A 26067-nucleotide genomic window follows, 5' to 3' on the forward strand; every position below is an offset into this window, starting at 1 on the left:
GTAGAGATAGTATTACAAGTTGTGTCATCAAAGGCAGCAGAAGAAGAAACCCAAATATAAGAGCAGGAAGAACAATAGAGGAGCCCAACTTATTGCTAATGTATTTCCCTGCAGTTCTCTGGTGTCATTTTCTGAATTTGCTCCTGGCAGGTTTAAAGGAACAAAGTCCCTTAGGTGGTGACTTAAATCTCCAGAATACTAAGAGAAAGGGAAGGAGCTGCAGTACAGTATGGTCCTGGTGGATGTTACAGTACTAAATGTTGAAAGGAACGAAAGGAGTAAAATAACATTACTTGGTAAGATTTCAACTCGTTCAATCAGGCTTCGACTCACAAAAGATTTGTATGCAAATAATAGAAGGTATGTAAATCTATATTTTGAAAACAATGGGCAGCAAATGCAGGGATGGTAGGATGTGTGCAAGGAAATGTGCTTTTTTCTCATGGTTTTGGAGTAATTGTAGATGAATTTGTGCTGTTTTATTAACTCACACTCGGCCGTGTTAATATTAAGTTATGAGACATCCAACATTTATACCTTTAATGTTTGAGGGACATAAACAACAAGATTCAATAGGATTAAAAGAACATATCCATGTATCATCTGCATACAAATGAACCATTATGTTGTGTCTGATAATTAGTTTGCCAGGAGAATGTATTTCAGTTTTCTAAAAAAAAGGGAAGATGCCCAGAATCGACCTTTGAGTTACTACGCTGTCAAGTTTTGAAGATTTATTATTAAGTTATGCTTGCTTATATTTAAGAGTGACCTACATGCTCTAGACCTTGAATTTGTGGCTACACCAGATTTATAATGAGAAAAATTTGGCAGAAAGTTCACTTTTAGAAAAGCAACCAGAACAATTAAAGAATTGCAGGAGGGTAAATCTGCTATAAACGTTTTTTTTATATCAAACGCGGTGAGCTTTTCTGAATCACTAGCAAGAAGACTTAAAGCGAAATTTTGCAGGAAAGAAGAGCTGAAGCCCAAATCTTCATTTTCACAACTGGTCCAAAAGTGAAAGCTCCAGGTCAAACAAATGACATGATATGATTGCAGTGTGCTGGTGATATTTTCTGGTAATCCTGTTTGATGGCTCAAGGTCAAGGTTCTGTACCCACAAAAAAATACCTCAGTGAGTGAAGAGGACTAGTTTCAGTCAAATGTACCAAGGTTTTCAGTGCCTGTGGATGGGAAGTAATATAAAACGCCTCTGTCACTTCTCACTCTTCCTACCAGGTTGCTCCTCATGGAGTCCAGCAAAGAAATATTTCTCTTCCATGGCCACAATGATGCTCATTTCCTCTTCACGGTTCCTATAAATTTTTCCTCATGCTTTTCTTTCCCTTTTTTTTATTTTTCATTCTAATATGAACAGATTTTTCACAAAAATCTAGATTCAAACATGTAAAAAACACATAAATGAAAAGAAGGCATCTGATGAAGTACTGTAATGTTACCCATCAATGACCCATTGTCATTATTTTATTTAGAAACTTCTGTATTGTCATTTTTGTCTTTTTATTTTTTATCTTTTATGGTGCCACAACCACAATAATCAATAAAGCTCTGTCATCTTCATTTTCTTGTTTTCTCTTCCACGTTTGCACATCGTCTTATCCTTTCTCTCTTTTCTCGGCAGCGCATCATATCTACAACGTGGATCAAAGGTTAATAACTTTTCACGCCTGCTCCTCATATCACCCGCCTTCAGATAATAGAAATGACTGGAGGTTTTTTTGACATGACAGAAATTTTAAACCTGTCTGAAACCTGTGGGCAGCATTTGTGCTTTTCCTTTGCTCTTTGTGTGACTCACTTATCCTTAGTGATGGTTTCTACTTTAAATTATGTGCCACCATGATTTTTGTACAGTGGGAACGCAGCGTTCAGAACAGCGTTTGGGGTAATAAATATATAATCTATGGAGAGTTCAAATGAGCTGCTGTTATACTGAACAGAAAATCATAGGTTAAATGTGAGTACAGCCGATGGCTTCGCAGGACATGGCCGACGAACAAACTAGCTCCTCAATTACTGACATCAGTGGGCGCTGAAGGTGTGGAGGAAGAAGAGGGAAGTGAGGAGGAGAAGAAATGAGCGATGGTGATATTAGAGAGGACAAAATGGCAAGGAAAGGGCAGAAGCTGTGGACACAGCTTCCTAATTTGCCACATCTTTTTTTTTAAATGTTTTGTTGTGTTCGGATAAAGCTCTGAAGTACTAAGGCCACCTTGAGCTGTGATCTCTTTTGTGGAGGTGTAATATGCTGCCCTTTATTTTCGGACTAAAGTTCTGTTGATTTTCTCACTTCCTATATTTGCTGTTGTATACTGCTAAAAAGTCCCCCCTGCAATATATATCAGTGCTTTAAGTAAAATGAATACAGGTTTTCGGGAGCGAAAACAAAGGTCAGTTATTAATATGAAAGCAACAAAACAATGATGGACAACGTGTGAGGGATGAAAGAAGAAAGACGACCAGACGTTGGAGCGAAAAGCCGGCAAGAAGCTGTAACGAACGGGGCAGAAAAAGGAAGATCAAGATAATTGCGGCAAGAAGAGGATGTGGGACAGCAGAGGACAGGATGAAGATGTGGAGGGAAGATGAGAGGAGAAAGTTGAGAGGAGGGGAAAGAAATAGAGAGGAGGGGAGGAGACAAAAAGAGAGGATAAGACTTAAGGAGACACAGTGACATGGCATCTCCTCTAATGGTGAAAAATCACTTTTATGACAATGTCCTCAAATGTTGAGGTACCATAGAAAGCTCTGCTGCGGCTGCTGAGGACAAAAACAAAATCAATTTCCGAAGCAAAGTTGAGCCTCATCCTTTCGCAATAGAGAAGATTGTGTGTGTAGAGTGTTTCAGAGCATGTCAACCAATTCTGAAACAGCTACTTCATTAATATGTAGCATCAGCCATTTACAACATGTTTCTTCATTTCAGAAATTGTGTTCAGTAATAAGATAAATATTCTCAAAACTGATCTGAGTGACTGAGATACTGTGGATTTTCACTGCATGGGTGCAGTGTAAAGAAATCCCAATTCAGAGCAAGTGGGGCAACGCAGGTTAAAATAAAAATCAAATCAAATAAAAATAATGACTCTCTCTCAGCAGGTTGAATTTTCTTCAGAATAACTCTCCTAGGAAATGTAGAGAAATGTGGAGATGTCTACAATTAACAGGAATTTGGAAGCTTTGATATTAAATATTTTTTTTAGCAAAGCAATGAAGTTTGATCTGATCCGACTTGTCATCTCATGACTCGGTCTCACATCAAAATGAACAATAGCTACGTTGATACAAACACAACATGTACTAATCGCACAGCATGGGCTGCAAAGTTGTGAGATTCGTCATGTGACTGCAGCAGTGAAAACAACTGGCTGACATTCCTGACATTCTCATAGGAAAACAGCACTTTTGGAGACATGCACTTTATTTTCTTCACTCACTATTAAGTGTAAGATTTGTATTAGTTGTTACAAATTTTGCTGGACATTTGTAGGAATGCAAGTCAATATATAGTTTCCTATCGTGTGAATCCTTTCACCTTGGTTGATGTGGATTCTCCGGTGTTCTCCTAGGGCTGGTGGTGGGCTGCAGAGCAGTGCTGTGGACCTCTTTGAGCTTTTGTGCTGCATCTCCAGCAGTCAATCACAAACAGACCAAGAGAAAAGGACTATTTTACTGCCCATGTTGTGGGACTTGTACGTTTTGTGCTGTGGACCAATGCATCGCTTGTACATTTTGATGTGAGATTGAACAAGAACACAAGACCCCGATGTTGCAGAACGAGAAAAAAGAAGGGCCAGTTTCAAAACTGTCTGTTTCCGGCTGTAAGACACTAATGTGTCAGGATTTGTCACTTACTGTATGTTAGATGATCTTTCAGCACCATAATGTCTGAATGTAGTTTGGAGAGTTTGAGAAAAACCTCGTCGGAGCAGGTTTCGGTGAGTCTAATGCGACTCTCACACGTCTGAGGTGACAATGCTCAGCTTCTCCGCGGCTGCAAGAGGCAAGACATTTCACATTTCTTCTTCCCCTTGGGAAAAGAAATAAACCTCACGGTTCTTCTTGCTTCTGTTTCCATTGCTTTTTCTTGGTCACACATTCACATTTCCTCATTGTTTCACTCTGTTGTTCATATTCATTTTCTGGATTTGCAAGACGCTCTTTCACTGAGGTGTTCGTCATCCATCGGATGAGTAGGATGTGGCTTTTCAATGCAGAACTGACAGCTCTGTGTGGAGCTGGGGGGGTTAATATGATATCCTCAAACAGGATTTGAATTCTTGCTTGCTACCTGCCGAGGGGTTTGGAGAGATTAGAGTAAGATTAGATTTTAGCCATCGCTCGCCTTTTTCTGACATAATTGGATGGTTTGGGCCATATTTCATTCTCAACAGGTTGTCACCAAACATGCATAAACACGGGGGGGGGGGTCACATTATGTGGCCAATCGAATGATAAGGGACTTGGGAGCAGCACTCAGAAAGGATCAGTGTGTCACTGATGGGACTTTTCTCCCTTTTTTTTATCGTTTAAAACGATGATTTTGAAAAAAGAAGCAGCAGTGATTGATGAATCTTACTTCGTGTCTTTGCAGCAGCCACTGAAATACTGTTATTATTTGTCCTTCTCTATCCAACCCTTAATTCCCATCAAGCTCTCACTGCAGCTTTGCTTTTGTCACATAAAGCTCTCTCTCCTTCTTTATTCGGTCTCTCGCCGTCTTGTTCTTTGTCTGAAAAACAGTTCTTTCTTTTTTTTTTTGCTCCACATTCTCCTCTGTCTTTGTTTTGCCAGTAACCTATACGCTGTCCTTTCAAACCCTCTCATGGTTTTCTCACTTCCTCTGGTTATGTATGTCTTTCCAGATTGTCTCACTTTTACTTTGCAGCCTTTCTTTTTCAGTGCAGATCAAAGAATGTCCTTGTGCTTTGTAGACATGAAGACCAACAATAACTTTGTAAAGGACGTTGAAGTCTGATCGGCTTGACTGGGTTTTACAGTAACTGGGACGTTTCTGTGGCTTTTATGTTTTTTAGCTTTTCCCCCCTTTTCTTAATTTCTCTGTTTTAGAGTGTTTTTCTTTGTCATTGCTTTTATTCTAAAGCACATAGTGACATTTGCTCTTGAAAGATGCTGTAGAAATATTTTCCTTTTTACTATAAAGCAATTTGTACTTTGATAAGTGGTGCATAAATTAAATTATTATTATTATTCTAAATACACTTAGTTGGTCCATGGTTCGAATCCACCTGCCGCCTGGAGCCTCTCTACGTGAAGTTTCCACTGATCAGCATTTACTGTTGTGAGCTCACATAAGTTGCAGCACTGCTGTAATTTTTGAACTGGAGCACCTCTGAAATAATCTTGAACCCAAATTACTGCTTCTTTCCACATATCAAGCATTTTTAGTTCACAAAGTTGCTGTTCTGACGGTAGTAGAGACAATCTGGGAAAGAACCCTGAATTTCCACGGCAGACACACCAACTGTATCTCCAAAGGCCTGATGGAGGCCTGTCCCACAACACAGTCGTGTCCACTTAACCAGGACACTGACACTACCACACTGAAAGTTCTCCTGGCAGTGAAGAGCATTGGGATGTCCAGCTACAACCAATACAACTCTGCCCGACAGTGGGTGGATCTGTGGGGAGAGCTATAATCAGGTGAACTAAGCAAAAACTCCTGTGACCATAGTCAATACCGTAAGTCAGTGTCAGTCTCCCTGTGCTTTTTCCCCTCATCATTTTCTTCTTTTATGTCAAGCCATAAACATCTGTCTCTTTTCTGTGGGTTTCTCTGCTCGGATTGACTGTCATCACATCTGACAGCATGGGAGGGAGAAAAATGATAAACAAGGCGGTTACTCCAAGGACACACACACACACTGAGCTGACTTTGACTGATGCTTGTCAGGGAACACAACCTGTAATACTGTCCAACCAAAATCTCTTAAAGATCCATTCTGATGGAAAGTGCTTTGGGGTGGTTTAAGATGATGGTGGGGGCCCTGCTGTGCTGTCAAAACACTGAACTCTTATCTCTGCATTGTTGTTAAGGTTTGTAAAAGTTTTAATCTGTGATACAGGAGAAAAAGAAGCCCACCGCTGTCCAGTGCTACATGCATGTTTCTTTTGTGCGTCCCAGCTGAGGAAACACAGTATGTCTGTGCTACACTGCAAGGAAAAAAAAAAAAAGAATTTTAAGAATGCAGAGGAAAAAGATCGTTTTTATTTTAGTCTTTTTGCGTCTTGAAATTTGCGCATCTTTTTAAATGCATGTGCACGAATGAATGTGTGTGAATGTGTTAGACAAACACATGCAGAACCGTGATGACTTATTTGAAAAATACAATATTACACATACACCTTAACTACACTAGAATGCATTTGTGCCACTTCTGAATAGGACAATGGGTCTTTGTTCAGTGGCTTTTATTGACAAAATTCATAAAACTTACCTGTTCCCTTGTTTGGTTGAAAGATCTTTAGGTTGCGTAACTATTGTGTCCTCAGTGATGAAGTGAGTGCAAATACAAAACAATTATATGAAATACTCTCATCTGACCTTTAAACCTAAATATTAGGACATAAACATTTGTTGTGTGCAGAATTGTGTCGAAAAAATAAGCAATTAATGCACATAATAAATCAAACCCCAGTGAAATTAATATTTAGCAACATTATCATAACTGTAAAATATTGGCAGAATAATTAAAATATTTGCTGCAGTGGACGAAAGGCTAAATTATTGCTGTAAACATAAAACAAATGCGGAAGATGGACAGAAAAAAGCGATGGAATCACAGATACTGAAGCAGGACATGAAGTCATGTCAAAAACAAGTTTTGTTTTACAGTTCATCTGCTCCAAAATGCATTTCAATTTCCTGCGGTGTTTCAAAGTGCTGTCAGTAAAATGTTTTCCTCATGACTACTTATAAGGACTAAATTGGAAGATTTTACAGCTGATAAAAGTGACAGTGGTCAGTGTGAAACCGAATCAGGGTCAGCAGCTGTTGCTGTGCAAATTTCATCTTTATGTGCCTCATAACAGGAGCATCTAAAAAAAAAAATCATAAAAAGCCTGATCAATTGTGCCCACACGGAGTCACCCAACGTAAAACTCCCTTCAAGCTCTTTAATAAGGGGAAACACTGTGGTACTAGTACTTACCTGTACGTGTACTCTGTATTTTGTCTCTGCACATGACCCGTATTTGCTGTTTGCTGTGGAAGGAAAAAAACACTCACCGAAGCTCTTTAAACGGCTCGGCCCTGACATGCGGCGTCTCCACTGATTTACTGAACACTGCTCCTTCGGCCCCTGAAAATCACAGAAGACGACATCAGAAAATGAACCACAAACCCCTCCTGTCTGATCAATGGACATAATCTCTGAGAGTTTGCAGATCTATAAAACTCCTGTCAGTGTGCACTGAGGCCTCCAGCTCGGCTCCGTGCATGTGGACTTACACACACTTCCCAAGAATTGATATGCGGCCGGCACATTAGGAGCCTTTTTCAAACTTAAAATGCTACTTATTCACGGAGGGCTACTGTTGTTTTTTTTCTCATAATTAAAAATCAACCAGCAGTAGGAAGGACGAACTGCAACATGGAGTGTTTTCACACTGCTAACATGCTGAAACCAAATGATACGTTTCCCTCTATGGCGTGGACACATATGCAGTGAGTGCGAAGTGAAGACGCTTGCCTGGTTCATTTATGATAAGAGAGGGGGTCCACTCTCCGGAGCACACAAAAGTATTAGCTTGTTAGCATCAAATAGCTGCTAACATGCCTGTTAGCATGAGCAAATGAGCGTGTTGCTAATGAACATTCACCTCCAGGCACAAATGAAGGTGAATGTTCAAAGTTAAACCGAACGTCACTGTCAGTGCGACTATCTGAAATATAATTAATTAAAATTACAATATTGTTTTTACAAATGTAATTTGGATGCCACTAATTGTAGACAGAACAAATAGGAACACGGCAATAAACAGTCAAGTCAGCATTAAAATTAAAGGTTAAAGGTTTCCATTGGAAAAGAAACATGTTGGAAATAAATCAACAGTCTTTAGCTGTTAATTAGTGGAAAGACACCTGCTGAACTACCATTGACTGTGTGAGAGTACACACAGTATTAAGGTATTAAGTATTCAGGTACATGAAATCAGCAGAGCATCTGGTGCGAATCGATAGCTGTGACTAAATGTGTGTTTCAAAGCATTTTGAGGTCGCTGCCGGGAATCCAAATCTCCCCGTCGCTGACACCTTTTCATCGATGTGCCAGATGAAAACCCAGATGTTTCAGCGTTGTTAGATCAAATATTTTGGACACGTAGGCTCAATTCAGAGGGAGGAATCACATTCAATCAACCCCGTGAAAAGAAACAAATGCTCTGCACTGTACCAAATGTGAACAGAAATGGCTTCACGTACTCTTCACATGGAGAATCCTTCTCTCAGCAGAGCAGGAGGCCTCAGGAACAACCCGTCTCCCATTTTTCATGCTGCCCTTTCATCCATCCCCAGGAAGATTAAGACCACTACACACATCCACCAAGAGGACCACACCTAACTACCCCCATCTTAGGGGTTTAGGGCTGTTAGGGTTGTAATTGTTACATCTTGATGACTCCACCCTGTTCTGAACAAAGCCTACTCTGGAGGCTAGAACTGGGTTCTCGAGCCAACTTTCCCTCAGACTGAAGAAGCGGTTTGGATGAGCAGCGACACATTTCTAACCAGGAAGAAAGAAGTCCAGTTGACATGGCTGAATCTTGGGAGAATCAACTTAAAGGTTCATCAGGTGTAACGAAAGCGCAGCCCGGGGCTTAAACTTACTTCGATTACTAAAACGTATGACGAAGTGGAAATGCAGTTCAAAGTTTTCACCGTGTTTACACACATTAACCCAGTTCCTTTATTTTTGCACGGGATTGTTTTTATTGCGTTTGTGTGACTTTGCAAACGTTAGCTCATTAGTTTTGCTTGATATCTGAGACACAACCATCCTAACTCCTTAATACTACACACATATTTATTTTTGAGTGTAACAGCCTAATGTGAAGACGTGGAGACAGACAGACAACATACGTTTGGTAAATGTCTGCTTCTTTAGCGCCTTCATCCAAAGGGCTTCACACTGTTGCTTCTCATTCACACACACACTCACACACTGCTGGCTGCCATGCAAAGTGCTGACCCGGCCCACTGGGAGCAATGTGGGCCTCAGTGTCTTGCCAAAGGACACTTTAACACGTAGCAGGGACCAACTGAGCTACAGCCACAACACTTATTTGAAAAAGAGAGACTGCGATTTTGAGTCCATTGTCATTAAAGGAGTAGCTGGGGGTATTTCAGCCTTTATGTCCTTAGCAACCAGTCCTGTTTGATTTGTCAGGACAACTGTTTGCAGCACCTGCCACCACAGATTCTGCAACAAGTGGTCCACTTACTACTCACTGGTTTATGCCAAACAACCACATGTGATGTACATGACCGAAGTACAACTGTAAAAGGTCGGCAGAGTTTCCACCAACACTGAGAAATGTGTAATGAAAAAACAGCAGCAGCAGTTTAAGTCGGTCCAACTAGAACCTAATTAAAGGCCCTTCTGGACACACTTGCTTGTGTTGGGACAAGTTTGACATGTTTTTTTCCATTAAGCAGGCAGTTAATGATCGAGCTTTTCTGAGCTTTTTCATTTCTCTGGGGAGATCTTCCTCCTGTGAGTCCATCTCATCAAAAAAGCCAGGAAATACATTTTTTTAATGCAAGGTGGAGCTATGACTCACTCTTGTGGGATTTACAGTATCACTTCCCTTTTTAATCACAGCTACAGGTGGAGACACTCCCGTTCGGCGTCTTTTCAAGAAAAAAAACAAAAAAAAACCAAATTGATTCAGCTCTGACAAGATGAAATTCAGGGCAATTACCAATGAAGAAACATCAGAGCTACAGTAGGAAATAAGTGGCAACAAGTGTGATATTTTTCTGACTCAAAAGATTAAATTTCACCCACGTTTCACGGGAAGCGAAACCAAACCGATGGGTTACAAAAGAAAATAAAACTCATCTATATCCAGCAGCTCATGGAAGCTCCGGTGACATTTAAATACCTCCTGTTCAGTCACTTAGAGCCAAAGTACAGAGAGGAGGATGTAAAGTGAAGTTGAAGCCTCAGTGCATGTCACTGCCTCTTTCCCGCAGCAAAGTGAGTGAAGATAAAACAGACGCCTCACATTAGAAATCCCAACTCTCAGCCGGAATAAAAAAAGAACAAAAAGCTCTTTGCTTTGCTTCCTGGCTGTCACTCTGCCTTAACTCACTAGTTTAAAGGATAAAACAAGTGTCATTTTTCTTTATTCATGCCACCATTTTTATCACCCATATAGTTCAGAGTGATGCGTTCACAAGCAGCAGTGTGTGGATAATTGTATTATTATTTCTTTTCTGGCCTGCATTTAAACTTTGTAGAAGTGATAACTTTATGCGAACTTTATTGTTCCTCAACAGAGCAGCACTGTCCTGGATAGACACATTTGGGGACCATCCATTATTAAAAAATTGGTTCTTTTTTCTTATTATTCAGAAACGCTGCTTTATGGACAATTAGGGCCACGCACACACACACAAAAAGAGAAACATTAACTTTAATTTCTGTCTTTAAATTCAGAGAAAACTATTTTTAAAAGTTAATCCTCCTGTGTAGAAATATCAATTTCTAGTGTTACTCATTTCTGAGTCTTTAATACTTATTTCCAAATTACATGTCCAACTTCTGTAAAAAAAAAAAAAGTCATATCAAATCTTAATATCACCCAAATAAACTTCAGTATGGGCCTGGTTCTAGTTGTGATGAACAGTTTGCTAAGAACCATCCAGGTTGTGGACATTGTGACACGGCAGAGGTTTTTGTGTGGCTCCATCCGTATTCTGTTGTGTCGAGTCAGCTCTGTGTGATGACTCGATTCACGCAGCCCCATGAATAAAACCACAAATCCTGAGCAGAGCAATACGTCACAGCACTGATGTGTTCAAGGACCAGAGCAAGAAAAAGAGTTCCGCCATTAAGGATTAATGTATCCCTGTGTGTGTGCGGGGGGGGAAGTGGAACAGGGGCCGATATCATCACTCGTAGAACTGAAGTATCCCAGAGGTGATGAAATACAGAGACACAGAAGGAACAACCTCTAGGAATAATTTCAATGACTGGTGACGGCCGTAAAACAAAATAAAAACCATTCATCTTCATGCATCTCTGTGCATAATGCTCTATTGTTTGGCAAGAAATTTTTCACATTTTGAACATGTCCTTTAAACAAAACACTGGTCTAGACTCACATTGATTCCCAATTCCAAGTGTTTCTTTCTTGATGTAGGTCTTCATTTAAAAACGATCATGTTAATGGAAGGTCATTGTGGGATCACATTCTCACGTCGATATGATACATTAGCGACTGCTCTGGACAAAAGCTTCATAAAAGGTAAAAACAATAATTAGAGTGGCTGGTAAAAGTCAAACAGATTAAGTCCTTTTTGGTTTTGCTGAGCCTGCTTGTTGAATGTCCGTCTGACATTTGTTGCCCATTTTGGGTCATTTTTGTTTCAATTTTTAATGTTTGGTGTTAATTTTTTGTCATTGTGTGGCTATTTGTAATAACTTTGTCTGTTTCTTTGTACGGATGTTATGTGATTGTGGTCATTTTGTAAAAAATGTCCGGATGTTTGGTGTCTGTTGTTGCTCATGTTTTTTTAAAATTAGTTTTTTTTTAGTGTTCATTATGTTTGTTTTATTAGGGTGTTCTGCATCTTTTTGTGTTGTTTGAATGAGTTCTTCCAACTAATAAATATGAAGAGCAACTTTACCTTTACCTCTGTGCTGTAACTGTGCCAATAGGCCTGTTCAGCAGAGCAATGTTTTAGTTGTTTGGCTGCTTCATTCACGTTTCACTGAATCACTTGCTGTTTTGCTGCTAGTCGACCAATCACATCCAAATATAAGCATCGTGTGGGGCAGCAGTCATCATAGGACGATACCTCACTATAACCCTCTCTGTGCAACTGAAGCTTTGCTATTTGTGAAAATTCAGGAACATTTCGCAGTGGTTTTTGGAGAGCGAAGGGCTCAACCCCTTCCCCAAAAAAGGAGGTTCATACCAAAATTTCCTGGTGCAAGCTCATGAAATAAGAAATGTTATTTGGGTGTGATGTGATAAACGTGTGGTGTTGGTTAGTTAAATGGTTTCTATCTTGTAATATGTGCTTTGGGATGCAAAGTTTAGAAGAATATTGTGACAATTAAGTGAAATCAATCCAAAAACTGACCCATCCTCATCATGTCAGAGAAAGGTTTAATAAAAACTGATTTAGTTTGCTGTATGCTTGTGATAAAATATTCTCCGACACGTCTGCCTCTGTTAACTCGACTGCTGGTTTCCCTGATTGAGGACAAGGCTGAGTCTCTGTGTGTACAGTTAAAATGTGGAGATAAGGGAGGAAAAGTAAGAAAATGTAAATGTAAGGTTTATGTGGAGGATGCCACAGTTGGAGCTTTTAATAACTGAACGAAAACGGTAAAAAAAAAAAATTTTAAATAACACTGAATTACACCGTTTTTCACATTTAATGTACAATTGGCTTTTTACATTTTCAAACTCAATATGCAGTGTTTAGTGTGCAGCTTTAGCTTTACAGCATCACATTAGTGTAACTTTTAGCCTCTCAAAACCCTGCAGGAGCAGGAATTTGTTTTACATAAACCTATTTAATAGTTTGCTCGCTTTACCTCCCGTTTTTTCTAATTGCATCATTTTCTTGCTGTTAGTTTCCTCTGTTGCATATAATGTCTTTGCCCTTTAGTATGTGTGTCAGACTGGAGGTGTAGGCAGCCAGCCCTCTCTGATAAATGGCTGCACTCCCTGCTGTGAGGCTTTGGCCTCTGTCGTCTGAATGGAATAAAGAAACCGGGAGCTTTAATTAAAGGGGACAATTCCCCACCTCAACAGCACGTTTAGCCTGTCAACCAGTGTTAGCAGCCAGCGGATTCGAGCAAATAAAAAGATCAAAATGAAAACTGAATGTAGAAGGAATGGAAGGAAAGAGGGGAGATGAAAAAATGGAGCAGGTTAGGACGAAAGAGAAGCCAACTGTGGCAGTCTGGTAACAGATGGATCTATCATGCTCATCTCAAGTTCGACTCGTCACGTACAGTATGCAGCCGTTGGATTACAGCCTGCGAAGAAACAAGGCCCTGACAATGTCTTCTCCGCTGCAGGTGAATATAAATGATTTACCCTGGGTCATATCACTCCCCAACTTCTGCCTAAACATTCTGACGGGGCGCAGAGACGCTGCCGTCAGACTGACAGCTGGGCCCCGACAGCGATCGGCAAGAAAGCGAGATACATTGCAACAATGGCGGCCTGGCACAGCAGCCATCCGCACTGTCACTGGCAACATCCGTCCCAGCCTACGCTGACTGACAAGCTGTCATCCCACACAGAACCACACTAAATAACAGCATGAACAGTGTTGGGAGGTTAGAGAGCAGATCTGGGCCGGACTCACCTTTCCCAATGCCTCACATGGTCCAAGTCTCTCATGCTCAAAGCTCTGCCTCTTGCTATTGTGTGGACAAAATTTGGCCACACAAAAAAAATAAATAAACTGGAGTTTTTTAATCTAAGAAATGATTCTGGTAGTATGCAAGCAAAAATCTGCTAAATAAACAACAAATCTTATTGATATTTTTATGTCTATATATATAATGAAAATTTCTTTTGTCCTCATCGGCTTATGCTGTGAGTTCAGGTCGGCTACAGCAGTTCATTAGTCCGCATGTTGATTTGGAACAGTTTTTAGGCTGGATGCCCTTCTTGACACCTACTTACTGGGGATAGGGACGGGCTGTTGGGGGTCCACTGTCTTACCCAGGGACACTGATATTTGGTAGTGAAGAACCGTATGAACCTCCGAGCCTATGGTCAGCAGGGATTCTTCAGTCTTACACTGTAAGAGTGAGTTTAATGCCTGAACGTTCACATCTGCCCGTCTGTAGGTGTTGGAAGCCTGCAGCTTGCAGGAGAGAAGTAATGAAGTCCTGAGCCTCTAATTGGAAAAAATGATAGTGAGCAGGACGTTTGATATTCCTCTGCAAATAGGCCTGCTGGGGACGTGGACCTGAAGACTTTGGAGCAAAGCTGATTAGAATGGCAGGGTGTGTGTGTGTGTGAGCTCATTTCACTTCAGTCCTTTGCTTCACGTGCATCCTGAAAAAAAAACCAATGTGCATGTGCATGTGTTTGCAGCAAACATGTCACAAACAGCTGCAGCCGGTTTAAACTTTTCACCCGTCCTGCTTCACTGCAGACCACAATTAAGGTGTTTTATACCATAAAACGTCAATCGGCGAAGAACGCGTTCTCTTTTTTTTCCCGAGGCCGTTTTTCATGCTTCATGCAGGGTCATGCGGCATCATACAGTGGGATTTTACTGCTGTGCATGAACAGTTTGTGTCTGCTCCTTTCCTGTCTCACTATCACATACAGTCTGTGCAAGGTGACGTCCGTAAAGGATTATTTTTCACCGTTCAGTGTAGAAGAGATTTGGCAAGTCTGCACAGAGCCCAGGCCTCATCCAACACCTTTGCGATGAACGGCAAAGCTGCCTGTGAGTCAGGTCTTATCACCCAGCATCAGTGTTGAACCTCACTAACACTCATGTGGTTGAAAGGGACCATGTTATGTTTGGGTTTCAGCTCGAGATGCACAATATTATAAAAATATGGCAACGTACAATTTTAGGCAATATGAAAACCAAGAATAGATCCAGGAATGAATGGGCTGATGTTTGTTTGCCCCTGAATGCACTATGCAGACAGAGCAGTGCAGAGGGTGGATGAAGGAGCGTTGGTGGCTGACCACACTGTAAACACGCACATTGCACATAAAGTGTCCCATTCATGTCAACTATTAATTTTACTGTATAAAGGAAATGCACAGAACCACCATCCAAGATCCCAATGGCAAAGACTTTGCAATTTTAGGTTGAAGAACATTTGTCTGAACCTTTTTTTGCCCAATTTTATGGCGCATTTTGTTCCAGAGGCTGTGTCTCTCTGAAATGCTCCTTTTATACCCAGTCATGTTACTGACCTGTTGCCAATTCACCTAATGTCAAATGCTCCATTTGTTTTGGATTTGCAGCAGTTACTTTTCCAGACTTTTGTTGCCACTGTTCCAACTTCTTTGAGATATGTTGCTGCCATCAAACTTCAGAATAAGCTAATATTTTCCATGAAATGGTAAAATGTTTCAACATCTGATATGTTGTTTATGTTCTATTGTGAATAAAATATGAGTTGATGAGATTCACAAATCATTGGACTGTGTTTTAATTTACGTTCACCCATAGTCCCAACTGTCTTTGAATCGGGGTTTTTGACAAAGTTGTTTTTGGTCGCCGTCTTCTTTGTGAAAAAGTCATCACTGAGCATCACTTTATGTTTAATCACCTGTAGATTATAGACACGTCTGTGCAGATACTTAATTAAACCTGATAATTTTAGAAAGCCTGTGGTCTGAGCACAAAAACATGAAGGAAGGCAGCAGCTTGTGCCATGATTGGTGTGTTCAGGTCTCAGAAGTGCACTTTCCATCTCATGTTTTAATAAAGTATTATACTTATGTTAGAGCCCAGTAACTATGACTGATATATATTTTACATCATTGATGATCGTTTTCCAAAATAAATTCAGCTCTAGATCGATTTCCTACCTTCTAAGCAGCTGTGCTTTCCATTCATTTTTACTTTGGCATTAAAATTGACTCAGGAATTTCAGTAATTTAATAAATCACTATTTTATTTATTTATTTATTTTTTGTGTGTATTGCCTTAAATTCATTTTTCCAATCTGTGGACTTTATTCGTGTGTCTTTGGGCAGATGAATTTGGATGAAAATGGGAAGAGAGATATTCAAATCTCCTGATTAGATGTTGAAAAGGGTCTAAAGAGCCAGTTTCATGGACATGTATGTTGATAAGCAGGACGGACATCACTGAAATCTTTCCTGAATTTAAATGTTCAGTTCTTGCAGCGTATAATCAGTTTCACTTGTGATTTGCACACTTGTGTTCCACAGCTCCGCAGGTCACATATCACACACGACTGTATTCATGAAGTCATTTTCAAAGCCATTAATGGTCACAGGGGTGGGGGCGGAGGTGGGCACCTGTCTGACTATTACCAGCGTTTCCCTTCATGCGCTTCTCAACTGCGGCGTAATCAGTCTTCATCTGCTGCTCAGTCGATAAGGAGCCTACAGACTGCGATCGATCGAGCCCACCTGCATTTACACACCGCCCGCCGCCTCCACGCTCGCTCTTTACCACTCTGTTCTCCATCCCACTCTGTCTATTTGCCCCGTAAACATATACAAACAGACCGCATGAGGGATCAATAAAACCCATCCTGGGGTTTTATTTCCACTTCCTCCAGCCAAAATATTACGCCTCCTCCTCTAAAATAATTTCATCAGGAGTTTTTTTTTTTTTCTTTAATGTGACCTCACTGATAACCTTACTTTCTCCTCTTTGTTCTGCTCACTATTTATCCACATCTCCCAATTCTCATTTCCTTTCCTTTCATTATTCCCTGAGCCTCTTTCACCTTCTTTTTCAAATTTTTCCTCGTTTATTGCTCTTGTACGTTTCCATCCCGTCTCCCATTTTGGCCTTTCCTCTGTAACTTTACTCAGTTATCAACAATTTGCACTTCTTACTAGTTTTCTTAACAAATTTACTAACTAATTGTTTTTGAGTGAAGCTAAATTAAAACCAACAAGTATAGTAGCAACAAATGAGGCAACGACACTACTACACCAGTGGGAGGAAGAAACGTACAAAAATGCGTTTATTCAGCTGGAAAACTTGTAGACTTCTAAGCCTAAAAAAGGTGAATTTACATAAAGAATTGCCAGAAACCAGTTGCTGTAAAAAATGAATTAATGTGTAATAAAAACTCGAGTGAATTTAACTTAACAACTTAAAGGTTTAGAACTATATTAAATACAAGGTGCTAAATGTCAAGTTTATTCAGCTTAAAATATTTTATAACATCAGTCTCTTGACCTAATTATTTCACTTTCCAAACACTTTTTAATCTCCAACAATGCATGCTGGGAAATCTGCTTGTTTTCTTTCTTTAGTTGAATCAACTTCCAGCATTTTACTTATTCAATGTATCATTTCAAGTTAAATAACCTCAAGTTAGAACAACTCATGTTTTTAAGTTGAAACGTGGCCTAAAGTTTGTTCAACTGTGAAGATAAAGATCCCTTCTTTCTAGTACAATATACTCAGATTGGAAGTATTAAAACTAAACTCAATCTTTTGAGTAGTATTTACTGACACTAGGATCATTTGACTGTAATTTGGCACTTTATCAACCTGGTGCAGTCATATATTGACTTTTTTTTCTGCCCTTGTAACATCTCTGCTGGAATTTGCTACAGACAGATGGTTAAAATAAACTATATTTCACGTGAATACATTACAGGGATGAAACAATTACAGCTAACTGATCATTGGAGCACTCTTAAAGTAGTATAGTATATAATAATATAGTATTGTGATATAGTCTAGTATTGTTACAATAGTTATGCACATTAACAAACCATGACTGAAGATGAAGTAGAAAGTCATGTTTAACAAATTTCTGTAATACTAAAGTCACACAAGTAACCATTAAATAATCTTTACAAGACAATCAGTTTGTCTTTTAACTAGAAAATCATATGTTTAAAGTTGAAGGAAATGACACATTAGTTGGTCCAACTTAAAACAGTACACTGAACTTAAAATGATTATTGTGTGAAATAACAATTCTGAGTACTCCATAGTACAGCTAAGAACTAGTAAAAGTACTGTACACTGTTTAGTGTAAACTAAATTGTGAGTGCATTACATTTAGTAAGCATTTTTACGTACAAATACGATTCCAATTCGAGTTTACTGAACTCGAATTGGCAATTTCGAGTTTTTTGGCATGTTTTATTCCTTCCTTACTACACCCTGATTTTTCCTTTACAGATCCCGGCCGGCGCTCTTCGAACAACATTCTGACATTCAGCGGGATAAATCCACTGAAGACCTCACGAAGATTCCCTTAATGCCATTTCATGTGAGCAGGCGTGTGGTACGGATGGTACTGATAACAAACAAGAGCATCAGGGAGTGAGAAAATGAAGGGGAGGAGAAGAAAACAAGGGCAGGGAGAGAGAATTGTTTTTTTTGGGGGGGGGAGGCCCCAGGTGAGTAGAGTAAATAAAACAATGTAAAACTGTAAAACTAGAAAGATTTACAGTCTTTATAAACCCTGTAAGATAGAATTCAGACTTTAGGGCATGTGCCACAGAGTTATTTTGTTTATCCAGAGCCAGAATTATGGCTTGAAAAGGTTGCATGACAACTTAAAGTAGAGATATTACAGATCCAGGGCAGAGCCTTCAGTTCTCTAGGGCCTTTACACAACCCTAACATTCTCAGTGATTACAGGTTTGTACACTGAGGTACAGTAATGGGGAAAGTCCACAGTGACCTTCATACAGGGATGTGTATATAGACTCTGGAGGCACAAATAGCTGGAGAAGGTTCACACAATGGAAAGAAGAGCGGACAGGATAAAGTTTGCAAATGACAAGATTTTGGTTTTCAGCTAATTGAAGGAAATACTGTACTACCACTGATAAATCGTAGCGGTCTGCAAAAAAGGAAAGTAAAGTACAAAACCACCAGCCTGAAGCCGCAAATGAACTATAATGGACTTTAAAACAGATGCTCTACCCATTGAGCCATCGGGCCAAGTTGTTATCAGCACCACATCGACCTTGTGGTCATGTAGGTACCAGCTCCACATGCTGGTGAGTTCAGCAGATCCATATCATGCATTATTATGAGCATGGGCACATTTGGACACAAAAATGAGAAACTTAAAGTTGAATGGTCAGTTTTTGAGAAAATTAGTTGTTGGGATTGGATTGAAATGCAGAACATTGAACTAGTCTCATTTTAACCCCCCCACCAACTTCCTGGCAGAACTTTGTACAGCATGGATTAAAGTGCTGTTCAGAAGCTTTCATCACTCACCCAGAACTGAAGAAGCCGCTTGGATAAGTAGCAAAATGCTTCTAACCAAGAAGAATGAAGTCCAGTTGACATGATTCACGTCTCGCCCCAAAAATGTTATTTAGGGCTCGTGACTGAAAAGTGGTAGCGTAGACCACCTCCTCATATGAGAAAGGGTCATTAAACCTCGAGTAATTTAAAGCAATTTTTCCCTTTTGTTTATGCGCTTGTATTAAATTCAATCACTGCTAGAAGCCAGATTTAAGGACAAAACATCACATCGTCCTTTGAAAAAAAAAAAAAAAAAAAGGAAACTATTGCAAGCTGCTGCTGCAGACACTCAGACTAGTCCACTGCAGGGAAATTGGTGCCATCCGTCTGCCTGTGGCACATCTCCTTCCATTTACCAACAAAATTACATAAAGCTATATCTGAGGAAGCGGCGAGACTAAATAACATCAGCTCGTATTTTGACTTTGTACCTGCTTGTTTGTCTGCCACTCCATCTTAAATCTCTGCCTCCTTTTCTCACCTTCTTTATCAGTTCTAGATTCTTCCCTCCACCTCCTTTCTTATGTCATTGTCTCTCATCCTTCCTTTCTCCATCTTTGCCTCCTTTTCTGCTGTTTTTGTCTTTGCAGTAATTTCTTTTCAATAATTTGACGATTATATCCAGGCAGGAGTACAAAGCAGGAGGATAGAGGTGAATGTTGGTGCTTGATGTACAGCTGATGAGGGTCTGGGACTGAACGGAGCCTTGGGGGCCTCAGCCTTTAGTCTCACAACGGGACTAAAAGATTGCACATTATCATGAAATATATTTAGCTCTCTTCCATCTCATTACTGCAGGTCAAAGGAAGCTGACGGAGGATCTGGACAGAATAGAGCAAACCGAGCCACTGGATACAATTAACAAGAGGGGGGGGGGGGGGGGAAGACCCTGCAGCTCTAACAGATGATTACAATTCTTCCTTCTGAAAAATAAAAAGGCAACTCAACTCAAGTCAAACCTGCTCCATTGCTGTGTGAATGTAAAAGTGAAACTGCATAAATGCACTTTAGCATTATTGTGCTAAAAGATTTGCTGTTTTTAGTAACTTAATGCAGGGTGACAGTAAGTGATAAAGCTTTTATTCACCTGATCATTCAACAGAGCCCCCATACTTTTTCTAGGAGGGGGGCGTACGTGTGACCACAAAAGTGAGACACTGCCTTCCTTATTCTTCAAGCCCCTTAGTTCCATGTTCGTAGTATTAGCTTGTGCGTGTAGCATGCTGCTCTGTCCTGAATTGTACAGAGGGTTTAAAGTAAGTGAGTGAGTGGGTGAGTTTTTTTGTTGTGTCTGATCACACGCAGAAATTGTGAGGACATTTTCTGGAGATCATATGTGGAACAGGCCCTGGAGAAGCACCGGTTGAAAGGCTGCACTTTCCATCCATTCCAGGAAAAAGGAACAACCTTGGGTTCAGAGTCTTGACCAAGGACCCTTTGAGATATGGACGTGAGGAGCTGGGAATTGAACCTGTGTTCCTGCGGTTGGTGGTCGACTGCTCTACCCCCTGAGCGACGGTCGAATAATATTGTGCATAGGCTTAAAATCGCGGCTTCCTTAATGTTATTCTGCTTTCTGGTCTTTATTAAAATGACTTTCATCTTAACCCAACCAACTAAACTAGCATTTTACCAATACAAGCAGATCCAGTATATGACAGTGAAGTACTCAGCTACACAGGAGGTGGAGGACACTACTAATGCAAATCTATGAACCTGCTAATGGCCATTAAAGGAATAGATAACATTTAAGGTGATTATCCGCTTGGTGCCATTTTCCACTTCCTGTACACATCCTCTGCTCTGTTTCTGATTAAATCCTCGTGTAGGATACAGGATGAATCCACAGCAAAGACACATCGGCATGTTTCCCTTCCTTTACTTATGGTGAAATCCTCAACGTGAATCCCTCACATTCAATCAGTGCCTGTTATGCTGATAATGGAGAGAGCCATATGGCAGACACAAACACAAATGAGGGCAGCGCTCAAGCAGCAAAGTATTTACACAGCAACAACAAAAAAATGAGCCATCCTGACAATTAGGACATGACTTGTAGGTGGGACAACACATGTTTGCGTTTGTTTTCCTGTGCTGTGCATTAATCAGCACCTCTGCAGCTGTCAGAGTTTTTCAACCTCAGGCCTAAAGACCCAATGTCTAGTTACTGAAAATGATTTTCAGCACTAGTATTATGCAGTACAAGCTGATGGAACTAGGTTGCTTTGAATACAGCTTGATGAAGTGACACTTGAGGTAAATGATCACTCTGTGGCTGCCTTTGCACACAAAGTGCTTTATACCTGATCCCCTTTAAGATATCAGTGCACTGTCCGGTCGTCAGGTCTTACACCACGTCGTTGCAGTGTAACCAGGTTTGGTTACAAAGACGTATGAGTTGGGTTTAAGCACAGGTTGAGTTTAGTCTGTTTGGCTTAAAATATAGTATGTTCTGTACGTAGCATGATCAGGGTAATGTCCCTGTTGTTGCAGCAACATCAGAAAGTTGCTCAGCACTCAAGGCCCAACCGCTCTGTCTTTGTGTGTCTTGTTCACTACAGCCAGTTTCCGTCGCTCAGCAGTAACACATCCAGTCTCATGCAGTAAAACTCAAACCTGAAAATACATGTTTGCAAAATGATTGGACTTTCTCCTTTACACTAGACAGTGTAGTGTAAGAGTTGAAAACTATAACCGTTGTTTGGTTTTGTCTGCATGCGCAGAAGAAAGTCCAGAAATTTAAGGAAGTGCCGAACTCTTATTTCCTTCCAGACTCTTAATCTCTGAACTCCATGATCCATCACAAACCCTCGTGATATGCATCACATTTTTCACTGAGATTGAAAAATTTTTTCCTCTTGTTTGACACGTCTTCACCCAAAAATTGGACTGGTGCAGAGGAATCTACATCCATTCATGTCTTTGTGTTGACGTGAAGTTTTTCTGTCACCTTCAGAGCACAAATTTCTTTAGACGCTCGGTTGGGTTGCGACGCGTGAGAGCAAATTTAATCCATCTGTCATTTTTATTCTTAAATGTGCCTCCTGTCTGCAGAAATCACAATAAGACAAACACCGTTTGATATTTGGTGCTGAGGTTCTACACCAGAAATCTGGCGTCTTCAGAGAGCGAGAGAGTTGAAAGAGTTGATTCAGCGCAAAGAACTACCGTTGTCTTTTTCCCACCTTCACTTCCTCTTTACACACGAATAGATCTCGATGACTGTGAAAGTCACCTCAGACTAAATTCAAACACCAGTGATGTAAGAATGGCATCATGGTTGTCAGTTATGGCTTCATGCTGGGTGTTATGACTACATTAGTACGGCACTCGCTTCCTCTGTCACACAGATGGCCAATTACATTCTCGGGCGGTGGGTGAGTAAATTCACTCCTCCACATTACACGGCCTATAGGATAATTCCTGCACGTTGCTGACACACAACCGCCGTTGGAAAACAAACAATGCCGGTCGTGATCACTGCAAATGCCTTTGAACACACTCTCGTTTGTCGGGGATGGTGCCAGCTGCAGAAGCCCGAAGCGAAGAAGAGGAGGAGAGAGAGCGTCCTCCCTCCGCCATGCTTACAATCTAATCTGGTTTCATGACCAGCGGCGTAAGGATTTATGTCAGCCATGAAACGAGGCTGCGGGAAATGTCCCCGAGCCCTGCAGCCAGCCAGGTGTGACCTACACAAACAGACACAAACTGCAATAATACATAGACGAAGGAGCCATTTTCCCTCTCAGGCTTCTAAAAACATCACAGGGCCATTCAGGTGTGAGGGATGAAGCCCTGACCAGGAACAGGTGTGATATACTGGAGTTTATATCAATGGATTGGAGTGTGTGCAAGTTTCTTAGATGCTGCTGCTTCACTGTTGACATCCAAACAAAAAGTTAACATGTCTACAGAACTAAGGTGGATTTTGAATTTTAAAAGTGTCCCTTCTACACAGGCAGGAGATATGAGCCGTTAAATCACACACACAGAAACAAACAAATGTGCACACACAACTTAGCTGTAGCTGCAGTCTCTGGGATTTAGTGGATTCTCCATCATCGCCTAAACATGGTCAGCTGACAGGAATCCAATGGGTACTTGCACATTTCCCATTCACTCCAGATAAAACCATGAAATGTGGACTGCCTCTGTCTCGCCTTGAATAAATTTCCCACAGTGACGTTCCCCCCACACAGTAACTCTGGAGTGTCTTTTATGGTCTTATTACGACTTAATGGCGTCCATTCTGAAGGAGAGGGAGCTGCAAAATAAAAGTGTGAGCCTGAAGCTGTTGAGGGAGGATCTAGGGAGGTTTGAGGAAACAGAAATGAAGATGACCCAGAAGACAGAACTGTTTGTGGAGGTTTTCCACAGACCAGTGTTTAAATCTAACCGGCCTCCAACATCCAACAATCATTCCACGATGTAAAACTGATCTAGCAATTTTGCTGTAGATGGTGTGATCATTGGTAGCGTCACTTAAAAGTGCTCAAAATAGCGCTTTAATGCAATGTCTTGACACACGAGAAGATTTTTACTGCACTCACTTCTAAAAATATGCTCCTGCAGTGACAAGTTTGAAAGTTGGAGCCTCAGAGTTGCCACTCAAAAACTTCTTATGGATCCCCGAGTCATAAGTAACCTTTCTTACTACGGAAAAACAAATATTAGACAGATGTTTTACAGCACTTCGTAGAGCTGTTAGCATTTTTCTAAGTGCACACAGTGGCTGGGCATGCAAATTGAAAACCTTCACAACAATAACAAGGTTATTTATGGTGATATTTGTATTCATAGTTTGGTTTCTGTTCTGTTCAAACGACTATTAACCAGAAGTGCAAGGATTCTTTTACTGTGCAGCTACTTTACGACATCGACTGATGATTTTACTGAACTGCAGTTTGCATCTAGGTCAAATCAGACGTGTGAACAGATTCAGAAGCTCCCTCCTTCAGATAAGGCATCAGCAAACAGGACTTTCATTTAATTTGATGATTACATTTTAGTCTTTTACTACGGTCTCTCATACTTTGGCTCCAGTTGCCTGTGAGATACATAAATAATGTAAATGTCTTCAGAGGTAAAATGTTATTTGTACCCGAATAGAAGTTTCAAATTGAGCTACGTCATAGAGGTCATAAAGTACAAAGTACGTCCCCGAGCTTAAAGTCTAGACCATGCAGCTCCTACTGTTAACCAAGTTGTGAAAGAGCTACTGTAGCTCAACCTTCAGTTCACACAGATTAAAATAAACTAGTTTACAACCATGATTCCCATGGCAGGGTGGGGCGGGGGGTGTTAGAGGCTTCTGTGATTTGTTAGCATAGATTGAATACAGCGTTAACCCTGCCTTTTAACAATGCTCAGGTTCTAAAGCTGCAAAAATCCCGTTTTCATTCAGTGTTCATGAAAAACAAAGAAGCGTTTTCAGCGGGTGGTTTGCTTAGTGCTTCCATGCGCAGCCCTGCCCGTGAGGCTGATTTGGTCGAATCGGTGTCGGCAAACCGCAGCGCGGTAGAGCTTCATGCTTTTATCGGACAAAACATCTGTCTGTCTTTTAAACAACATGAACATCATGTGAAGAAACTCAGACTGAAGGCAGGAACTCATAGACAAGTCTTGTCCCTCTTTGCAGGTCAGGAAACGACAGGCTGCTGCCACTTTAGTTCCAGCCCTTGATTGTTCATGAATGCTAAGGTGGACTCTGCTCATCACAGTGCACTAAGATTTGTTACAAACTTGAAACCACTTAACCAACACTGCAATTTGTTCACCTTCCCTCTCTTTGTGCCGTCTGAGCATCTAACTCATGCTGGGTTAGCATATTTTCATTTATAAAACCATTCTGGATAAACTCCCCTCACATATTTGCAAATTGTCTCATACAGTGTGTCCCTCTGACATCCTTAGATCACAAAGCATGTGTGCAATCTTCACACATGTGCATGTGCATATGGACAGAGATGGACACGAAGGTCTTCTAGTTTTCTGTTTTCCGTTCTCGATACATGAAGGAACCTGCAGGAAGAAATTAAGTCGTCTGGTTTCTACGTTGACCACTGATTCTTGCACCACTCGTCTCCTAACCTCAGTGGAGTTTATCTGATTAGACAACACTTAGATTATTAGATTAGATTAAATCTGCAGCTGACCATCACGTCTGCTCAGGTTTGTCCTTTACTTTGCCGTCACAAGTTTTCCAATTTTAAAGAGTATGTTTTGGCATTTTGCCTTCAGTTGGAAGTTGACAGTCCGGAAAAAGAGAGAAAACAAGGGCAGAGACAGAGAGAGAGAGAGAGAGAGAGAGGGAGGGAGAAGGGGTTGCATGTGCATCACACTAGTCTGCTAGACGTCTCCATTTTGGCTATTAGTTTTTGTATTTTGGTCTGTATTGTATTACAAATGTTATTTTCCTGTGTAGAAAACCTTATTTTCCTCAACTGTATCAGTAACTGACACAGGCGTCAGAGTAGCACTAATAAAAAATGAGTGAACCCTGGCAGCCCATAGCCGGAGATCATTGCTTTATTCAAGGACAGAGAAGTGGGAATGAGTTGGTTTGATTTGAAATTGTAGTTTCAAAACTGTTCTTAGTACCATGTTATGGCTTCTTTCTGTCCAACCTTTCCTGTCTGACCAGTACATTAAAAAGTCCTCACAGGCAGTTCTGAGAATAGATGCTCTCCCATGGGCGAACCCTTCAACAGAGGCTTCACCCAACATCCGAGATGACCCTGGAGCCAAAAGGCTGATGTAAGGTGAGCTTCAGGCTACTGATCATCCAAATGGTGAGAACAGACTTAGAATAAGAGCAGCTCACGCTCAGCAGCTGGTGGGGAAACATCAAAAACACAAAC

General features: G+C 40.7%; 1 protein-coding gene across 2 annotated transcripts in view; it reads right to left on the reverse strand.

The window, feature by feature from the left end:
• Positions 1-26067, reverse strand: part of sgcd (sarcoglycan, delta (dystrophin-associated glycoprotein)) — a 245000-nt gene that overhangs the window by 11304 nt on the left and 207629 nt on the right. For both annotated transcript variants that reach the window (XM_067491823.1, XM_067491822.1), the window contains one exon: positions 7274-7346. In XM_067491823.1, coding sequence (XP_067347924.1) covers positions 7274-7346 — 73 coding nt within the window. The remainder of the gene's footprint in view (positions 1-7273; positions 7347-26067) is intronic.

This window comes from Channa argus, chromosome 22 (genome assembly GCF_033026475.1).
Source record: "Channa argus isolate prfri chromosome 22, Channa argus male v1.0, whole genome shotgun sequence".
Taxonomy (NCBI): Eukaryota; Metazoa; Chordata; class Actinopteri; order Anabantiformes; family Channidae; genus Channa; species Channa argus.